The sequence below is a fragment of the Triticum urartu genome, chromosome 2 (assembly GCF_003073215.2).
Source record: "Triticum urartu cultivar G1812 chromosome 2, Tu2.1, whole genome shotgun sequence".
Classification (NCBI taxonomy): Eukaryota; Viridiplantae; Streptophyta; class Magnoliopsida; order Poales; family Poaceae; genus Triticum; species Triticum urartu.
The window spans coordinates 101,188,467-101,198,055 of NC_053023.1; the positions used below are offsets into that span (position 1 = coordinate 101,188,467).

The window sequence follows — 9,589 nt, forward strand, 5'->3', positions numbered from 1 at the left end:
GCCATGAAATCTTCTGCTCCTTCCCTAAGTGGAATCTGTAGAATGTGTCGTGCATCCTCTGCCCAAAAGGTGTCCTGAACCAGCTGTTCATCCCACTGTCCAGTTATTGGGCAGATTAGTTCATTAACCCGGGATAGGAAATTTGCACCCTTTGGGGTGATGACCTGTCATGACCATGCCCGTGGTATCCATGGGTCCGACCATATGTTTACAGATGCACCATCCCTGATTCGCCATATGTATCCCTGTTTAATCAGTGTGATACCTTGTAGGATACTCCTCCAGGCATAAGATATCCCCTCCTTTGGCTCTGCTTGCAACAAGTGACTTGTATGCCATGTAATTCAACACCATCTGTCATGTACTCTACAGGAAATGCAATATGTTGAATTTGTGTGTGTGTGTGTCCGTGGAGCGCTAACAAGCAAAAGAGAAGTATTTGTTGGGTCAAATTATTTATTCTACCAAATTTTACCACCGCCGGCTCCAGGGAACGGGAGAAAAGATGTGTACAATGAAGACACAAATGCCTGGAAATCGCTGTAGCATGGGTAACATGGATGGTTATTTTTAGGAGAAAACATGTGATGAGGTGGGAGCGGCGTTTTGGCTCCGAGAGCATATGCTCCTGGGTGAACAATACCCTAAAAAAAGTAAATGTTTTCAAAAAAAATCTGAAAAAATTTATAGATGACCGTGTTGGTGTGGCAAGCATACTTGGCAATTTTCATGTGGAACAGAGCAGCGGTGTTTCATCAGTTAAAAACCAAATTTATAGTCATTTCATGGTGACATTTTGTCTTTGAATTTTTTTTTTGCACAGGCCCAAAATGCTTGACCTTTTTGCCTCAAAATTTACAGGTAGCATTTGTATGTGACAAAGATTACAAAAAAGTTTTGTCTCAACTTTTTTGACATTTGAAAAGAAAAAATTGGCCCCAGGAGCACGTGCTCCCGGGAGCCAAATTGAATTTCCCCAGTAAAAAAGAGAGATGTACTTTGCACATATACAGACGCTACTACACTCTTGTTTTTAGCATGCTATAATAACTTGAGGTAACAATTGCCCTATGCAGTCATTTTTACTTTCCCCAGCAAATAGCAGGAGAACAATTGAGTAAACTTGGTAACAAAACACTTAGGAAAGAACAATCACAAGCCGTTTTCTCTGCGATAACAGACATGTATAACATCACTGTTTGTGTACAAGATAATATCACCACCAGGAAACTGACTTTAAGTACAAATACAAAATGGTGTTGACGCAAAACAGAAATATATGGAGTAACGGGCAGTCATAAATGATGATGCCATGCATTCCTCATTGCACTAAAATGAGCATTTCATTGAAATGCAACCTTCAAACCCTTTTGAAAAACCATCCTCAATAACACGAGGTGAGTTCTGAAGGCAGCCTCTTGAGTTGTGTAAATTCATGTCCTCACGACAATCTGGTGTGCTGTTAAAGAAAGGGGTACCTGCGTCTCGCTCCCAAACCCCATATCTAGTAGGCGCGGAACTTTCCTTAAGTCGCTTCGACGGGGTAAGTTGGACAGAGTGTCTGAGAGCTTCTGAGAGCTCTACGCTCTCTTCACTGGAGTTAAACTGAGTAGGGCATTTCCTCTTTGATCCAGGTAATAGATTTAGACCTGTCAAAGAACATTAGACATAATCAACTAATAAACATAGCTGACTAAATAACAAATCCAAACAGTAATTCCCCGGAAGAGTACCTCTAAATGTATTGGAAATGCTGCATTGTGATTCCATTGCACTGGAGCAGTCACTAGGGCGGTAGATTCTATAATTCACAAGGAAACTCATGAGAAACATACAAGTAGAATCTTCTAAATAATGTAGTATTCAGAAAGAAGTAAGAACTAAGCATAGAAGCAAAAGACTTCGGCGAGCCTATTATCATGCAGGATATACTCATCAGCATGCATATATACTTGCTTGTTTGGAACTGGTATTCCACATGCACATGCTGGACAGGCTATTCTCTTTCTTAACCAGCCTTCAACCTCTTAGGCACTAGTAAATGTGTACATACAATGCACGTTGATATTAGGTAGCATATTAATTATACGCTGACATTAGGTAGGATACTAAGTGCACGTTCAGTACGTGGTTAGCATGGTGTTAATATTTGGTATGATACTAATTACATGCTAAACATGTCAAGCTCTCACCCTTGGAGCAATCTAGGTCGTTGGACTGACATGGTATGATGGTCGAGATCAGTTCGATCTGCCCCTTTGGGTCTTTTCATATTGGTATATGTCAGACATTATGGCTTCTGAGAACATTGTAAATTATAAACCGACCAGACAAAAAAACTACTCCCGCTATGTCACAATACAAGTCCTTTTGACCATCAATTTCTTTGAAAGTATGTTTACCTGAAATAAAATAATTGTACACTATTTCGCCAATGTTGGTAGTTTTCTATATTAATAGTCAAAGCTAAAAATGTTTGATGGACTAGGTTTTAAAATGATCTACACTGTGGCACGAGGAACCGTATTTTATTGTTAATAGTACAGTACAGAGCTACTAGTGACCCTAGGCAAAGCAGTACTCGGTCCTGAATCCCAAGAAGTTTCTTGAAAGTGTTGACACACCCATTATAGCTCGTACCGAATCTTAAAGTATCCTTGGGCTTTTCCTATAAACCCTCCACCAAGCAAAACAATTACAAGATCTGTGGAATGGAAATATACACAAGTTTTTAAGAAACATTTCAGGAAGGGAATTATTTGTGCATTCTTCTGCCAAAGGTAATTAGCGACCATGGTCTTAAATATTAGCGGACCATATAAGCAGCAGCAACAGAACAATCAGAGGAAGCCAGAATCTGCTAAGGTACTTGTGCATTTAGACAAACTATCACAGTGCCCGTGCATTGATATGAAACCACCAAAAATAGCAAGGAGTTGGGTCACCAGCATGGGAGATTGTAGGAAGAATGTTTGTGTCCTGTGCCCGCTGCGCAGTTCCAACGAGAGAAGAGAGTGAAAAGTCGAGGAAACATGGAGGCTTGATGCACTGGAGCAACTGAAATGGCCGCAGGAAAGCCATGGCAAGATTTGAAGCGACGCGGCATTTAGAATTTTGATGAAATGTGCCTCTGTGTGTGTGTGGGGGGGGGGGGGGGGGGGGGGGGGGGCATTAAAGAGGAAATACGACACGAGGACGGACCTGGAAAGAAAAACAGTCGAGGACAATGTCTTTCGCTGTGTTAGAATAAGCAAAACTGTTCATTCATGTATGTGATACAGGCCTTGGGTGGGTTGGGGGGGGGGGGGGATCCTAGAAGGGTAGAACAATATTTTGAGTTAGAGTCTCATCCCACAATCCCACATTTGTTTACTCGTGCCTTCTGCAAGAGTGTTGGTCTCACACGAGAGTAAGAGCATTTAGTTATTTGTGTTTTTGCAAGAGTGCCGGTCCCACATGTAAAGAGTGCATTTGTATATTGGTGCCATTTGCAAGTGTGTTAGCCCCACATGTGAGCATGAGTCTATTTGTTTATTTGTGCCCTTTCCAAGGTTGTTGGTCCCACATGTGAGTAACGTATGAATGGAGAGGAGTGAACTCGCCAACTACAAACTTTATTAGGAAAGAATTTGACAAGTCCACAGCAGGAAACTGAATGGCCATGGTTTAGGTTCAGCCATGGAATAAAGGCAATCAACTAAACTGCAAGCGTTCCAAAAGCGTATATAGGCAAGGAAGACAAACCTGTGCATGTGCTCCACAAAATCATCAATTATGACAGGCCAAGCACCTGAGAAATATACACAGACAAACAGTAATCAGTATCAAGGTAAATCCATTAAGGAAGTTGCGGACAGGATCAAAAATCCAGAAGGAGCCATATGTAAGAAATGTAATTGTACCTTTTGGATCATAACCTTCCAGATCCTCGTTTACACACCTGCTGAAAGCTAGTAGCTGCTGCCAGGCGTCCTCAGAAATGTTGTGACGTTGGTACTTCTGAGGAAGGCAAAGATACAGATAAGCTAATATTACATGATAATGCTAGTATCTGGAGTGCCCCTTTTATGGAGTTAAGGATTTTATAATAGATAAATTTATTGAGTTATAGTCGAAAGCAAACATTCTAGTCTCAAAAGTAAAATGAAGAGCCCCAAAACTAGAACATGTCATAAAGTTCGTATTGACACGTCATGGAAACAGGGAGATAGCAGATTATGCCAATGCCATTCTCTTCATCTATATCTATTCCAATATAAAAAGACCCAAAGGGGCAGATCCAAACCACCTCGACCGTCAAATCATGTTATCTAGCGGTTCAAATCGCTTCAATGTTGAGCACCAAACACGTTTAACGCTCTAATTACCCACCACTGCCATTGGTTATAAACACGTTTTGACTCAACGCTATCCCATGAAATCTGCCATGTAATTAATATCCTACCTTCCCGTGAAAAAAGTAATTGATATCTTACCAAATACCAATGTGCAACAGATATATCTTACCTAATATAGCATGCAACTAATATCCTACCTAATATAAACGCACATTGCGCGTACATTATTACTAGTGATATGAAATACAAGTTGAGATTTTCTAAGAAAGTATTGGGCGTTACTAGAAAACAAGACACTTGGCATGTTCAATGAGATGTTGATAGATCTATTTACCATCATGTACCAAACCATCAACTCTAGACTCAACACCACTGCAATGTAAGGGTGCAAGCAGCGGGAGTTGCAGCTACCCGCCCTACACCAGAAGTGTCCACCAATGATTAGAGTGGACAATGTGTTTGTCCACTACAGATTGCTAGGATTGATCTGAGCCACTGCGACGGATGCGGCAACCCCCGCATAGGCCTGCTAGATTGGTGCACACGGAAAATCTCAGTATAACTGAGCTAGCATTGTTGGACAATACCAAAGGGATCAAAGGGAGAGCGTTCTCTTGCGGGATATGCAGTAAGTTGCCAGACAATTGCAGGCATTGTTGCTGCACGGCCTAGCTGTTTAGCGGGTTGCCCATGTCTGTTTGCACCCTTACTGCAAATCTGCAATGGAACTCAATGAAGTTGACTGGACTAATGTCAAGTGGACATCCCTTCATGATCACATATTCTTCTTAAAGAGCTTGTTTGTTGATCCAATGGGAAGATAGCTGAAATTTGTATATTTTCTGGGGAATAATAAAAGTATACAACGCATAATTCAGCCCACACTTTTACTGCTCTCACTAAAACTATATGAAGAACGAAAGCACCAGCAATACTGCAGAAGCAGTCATCATAAAAGAATAAAGTAATGAAATTTGTCTGAGATGAAATTATAGACATTTGCATATAATTGTTAACCAGTAATTTCCGTACCTCAACAAAGTTACACCACCGGTCAAGCAATCGGAACCTTCCAACAAGAACTATCCTCCATGCTGCAAGAGCCTTCTGAACAGCTAAATCATGAAAAGCAACACCCGGTTAGTCTTATTGGGATGTAAAAAATGACACAGCAGCATGTATGGGCGCGATCAAGGAAACAGGGCTTACTAATATTCTTTTGGCCATTTTCACGAGAAATGAAGAAGACAAAATCATAGAAGGAATTGAATTGGCTCACATCATCCTAATAAAAGGGGTCATAGATTAGCATAACGTATTGAGAAGCATTTGAAAAATGCATAATCTGCTTGGGAAGTGCCTCTTACGAACTCAAGAACTGACATGAGCTTGTGAATATCACCAAATATTCCATCCCTACATAAGTAATAGAGTATGTAGTCAGCCAAAGGGTAGAAAGAATATAAGAAAACAGAATATGACACATAAAAATTAAAATAAAGAAAACAGAATTTTCTTATGCATGGAATTATGTGAGTGTATTTGCCGTGGGTAGGTTATGGATGTGTGTAACTGAAAGCGTGGCATTGCTATTTCTAATAATTACAATAGAAGCGGTCAAACAATCACGTGCTATACACGTTAACACATGAAAATGAGCTCAAGCTCTAAATTTACAGTAACAACAGACAGGTACAGAACAACTATGTATAAGTATGCAACATATATTACCCAATCTTAGTCGGGTCATCCTCGACAATGTTTCAACTCTTTATGTAATTAGGCAAGAAGCTTTTGAGAAAGTCTTTTTCAGTGAGTAGCATAAAGACACAATACAAGTTATGAACTACATTGTGATTAATCTGTTTTAACAAATGTCACTTTTGTAGTAAACAAACATCAAATTTTCAGTGAGTAGCATAAAAGACACAATACAAGTATGAACCACATTGTAACTAATTTGGTTTAACAAATGTCACTTTTGTAGTAAACAAACATCAAATTTTCAGTGAGTAGCATAAAAGACACAATACAAGTATGAACTACACTCCGATTAACTTGTTTTAATAAATGTCTCTTTTGTAGTAAACAAACATCAAATACTACAATAGGGCAAAACAGCTTTTACCTCATTCCTTCCATATTATCTATAGTTCGTGAAAGATCCGCCAACCCTTCCCTTGGGTTCGCATTTGTGCATCCGGATACAATACCTAGCAAGCAACGAACAGAACAACAATGGACTTGAGACAGCATATAAAGAAACATATGCAAGTAACCTCATGCATAAAAAGAATTAGAATATCATGTAGGATATGCTGAGCATATATATGAAGATTTGCTAACTTGATTCTGACAAATGATTCTGCGTTCAGTTATTAAGGAAATACAACCTAATTGAATTGTTCCAGGATATATATAAAAAATAGCAGAATTGTGATTTCAGCCTCGAGCATTTGCCTGATACACGTTTAGCTCTTTTTTTGCGAATTTATACCCTAGAAGCGAGAAGCCAGCAACCTCTAAAGACGCTCACAAGAATCCAGACAATTGGCCAAAGGATAAACCCAAAGGCCACTTCTTTTCTCCTATCAGAATTTCTTAAAGATCACGCAAATGCAGAAAAGATGAGTCCGTCACCAAAAGACTCCTAAAATTCGTAATCTTTGATCTCTGAAGTCTAAACCACCAAGTCGGCACGGATACGAGCAATTCTAACCCTGAAACCTCCGAAGCTCCGGCCCGAGACAAACCCACCAACGGAACGACGAAGCGAATTCGAAAGCGGGGGAGCTCACCGCAGTACTTGGAGTAGGCCTGGGCGGCGGCGGGGCACACGGCTAGGGCAGCCTCGAAGCCGCTGGATCCCATGGGCCGAGCCATGGATCCAGGCCCCTAAACCCTAACCCCGGTGCTCGCCGCCGAGGGGTCGGCCACCGACGAGTCGATCTCAATTGCAGCACGACGCGAGCAAGCAGAGCTGCAAAAGGCAAGGGGGGAGCGGAGGGGGGGAGGAGGAAGAGACGTCAGAGGCGTAAGATTCGGCTTGGGTGCGGAAATGGCATGTCATCAGAATAATAATATAATATAGCCGGTGGATTCATCTGAGCCGTCCATGGATGGGAGATCCAGATCTATGTGACCCGAGGCCCACCTGTCAGTCTCGAAGCTGAGTGAGAAGGATGGACTCCATGTATCCATGTACAATAAGAAAGAAAAGGACATCAATTCATCAAGGAAGGAACCTAAATATGAATCTATGAAGAATATTGAACACCGCAACATGAAGAAACACAACAGTGTACTGCATTTGTGCTATCTATGACCTAACCGACGTCGATCTTCGATCCAACGGATTTTGATTTGGGCGCTCGGTTTGAAAGTAATACAACTTTGAAATTTTAGAGTATGTTTGCATGGCGCTGACGTCTTGTATTTTACGTGAACGTAGGTGTTTACTGCTTTTATAGAGTACATTACTTGGTGAAAAGGTGTACAGGTGTCTCTTGTCATTGCGAGCGCCATCAGAAGTAAGAGCGCGCACACACTTTCTACCAATTGGGAATATTTGCCCCTCTTATCTTCTAGCTTTCCTAAGGTTCCTGGTAAAACACATGTTTGATTGTTCGCACGGTGGCATGAAAAAAGTTGTTCACTTTTTAACAACAGGAGGGACCCGAAGGTTCGAGATACTAACATTAAATCATTAAAATTGATACACCCACATGGAAGAACTTTCAAAAAGGATAAACATTACAACCATCTGCTTCCTTCTATGTAAACAAGGCCCCAAAAGTGAAACAAAAATTGCATCCAGCCCTACTACATGTAGCGGCCTCACCGGAGATGCAAAAGCCATTGCTTCCAAGAGCTAAGTTGCCGAGCCTAGACAAGGGGTAAAGGGATCCCACTGGAGGTTGAAAACGGTTATGCCCGGTGAACATGGCGGGAAAGCATGCTTTTATAGAACAGATTAGGACTCTCTTGCTTCACTTATATCCTTTTAGAGAGTTGAATAACAATTGGTTGTTTGCATGGATTATATATTGGTATTAAGAGTGTTAGGTACACATTGGTGGTATAAATAAAAAATTACATGGCCTTGTAGATCACTGAATTTGATAATCGGATTCTTTGCAATTGTTTTGAGATCATGTGTGAGTAATTAATGAATGTGTCGTAGCATTGAGGCTATGCAATAAACTTGAGGCACCCCCGTAAGGATACATAGACCTACGCGGGGTGCGCGGGAAACATGAGGCGGAGACACGCGTTCGTGTACATCGACGGCCTGACGCGGGGCGCACCCCCCCCCCTTCAGGGGTCCCAACACATATATGGCAAGGAAGAGAGCAAAACTCTCATGTATTTCAGATTTTGAACCCTTTGAATGTATGGTGGTCTCCTCTATTTATAGGAAATTGGGGGTAGGGTTGGAGATTACAATATTACTCTCTGGGCCACAACATACAACGAGGGGTACTATGGTCTGGAGCTTATTCCCTTGGGCTCTTTGATTCGATCTTTGGCCACGCCACCTATGCAGGACGACCTCGTAGACCCTACGACCTTGGTGGTGGCGCCCCTCGGCGTAGGGCACTCCACTGGCAGGGTGTGCCATCATGCAGGAGGGCCACTACTTGGACATATACCTGGCCATCTGTCGGGCCGGGCTAGGCCTAACAAAGCTCGAGGCAGAAAACCTAGGCCCGAGCCCGGCCCGGCCATCGGGCCTGGTTTTTAGGCCCAAGCCCGACCCGACTGTGATAAAGCCCATCGGGCCTTAGGTCGGGCCCCTTACCTAAAACGCAAAATGCTAAGCATAGGCCCAGCCCAACGTGTGCTTTGGGCTCAGAACTCAGGCCCAGGCCTGACCCGCGGGCAAGACCGGGTCGGGCTTTTTCGGCCCGGGTCGGGTCGGGCCAGTCGGGCCGGGTACCCCATGGCAGGTATAGTTGGACAATACCCTCATCGTTGGGCTTGCCCCATGAAAGTGCAAGTGTCACTTAAATTATATTTTGGTGTGATGACAATATGGTTACTGGAACTAATATCAGTTGCTAAAGCTTATCTCAGGATATTGGTTCCAAGTTATTTCGGATGGAGGTGTGCACCCTCCCCCTCCTAATTCAAAAATATCAAAGGCATGGTTTACCAGCGACTCAAAGGATTCTTTTTGGTTCGATTTGAGTCGTAGGAAAAACCGCACTATTAAGAGGGGTCATTGCGGACTTTATGTCATGTGAGAATGC

General features: G+C 42.3%; 1 protein-coding gene across 1 annotated transcript; it reads right to left on the reverse strand.

Moving 5' to 3' along the window:
- Positions 1 to 1,146: 1,146 nt before the first annotated feature.
- On the reverse strand, positions 1,147 to 7,394 carry LOC125536132 (defective in cullin neddylation protein AAR3-like). The gene is made up of 9 exons (XM_048699277.1): positions 7,136 to 7,394; positions 6,466 to 6,550; positions 5,705 to 5,753; positions 5,547 to 5,622; positions 5,370 to 5,452; positions 3,903 to 3,999; positions 3,745 to 3,790; positions 1,734 to 1,801; positions 1,147 to 1,649 (listed from the first exon to the last, which is right to left on the reverse strand). Exons 1-9 carry the CDS (start codon positions 7,218 to 7,220, stop codon positions 1,330 to 1,332), a joined length of 909 nt encoding a protein of 302 aa, XP_048555234.1. The 5' UTR covers positions 7,221 to 7,394; the 3' UTR covers positions 1,147 to 1,329.
- Between the last annotated feature and the right edge of the window lie 2,195 nt (positions 7,395 to 9,589).

Bases quoted from the DNA above. Each gene is read 5' to 3' on its own strand.
- LOC125536132 (XM_048699277.1), bottom strand. From the start codon at position 7,220: ATGGCTCGGCCCATGGGATCCAGCGGCTTCGAGGCTGCCCTAGCCGTG. The intron at 5,754-6,465 runs GTAAAAGCTGTT...TTACTTATGTAG, and splicing joins GATAATATGGAAGGAATGAG to GGATGGAATATTTGGTGATA. The intron at 1,802-3,744 runs GTTTGTCTTCCT...TGTGAATTATAG, and splicing joins TTTGTGGAGCACATGCACAG to AATCTACCGCCCTAGTGACT.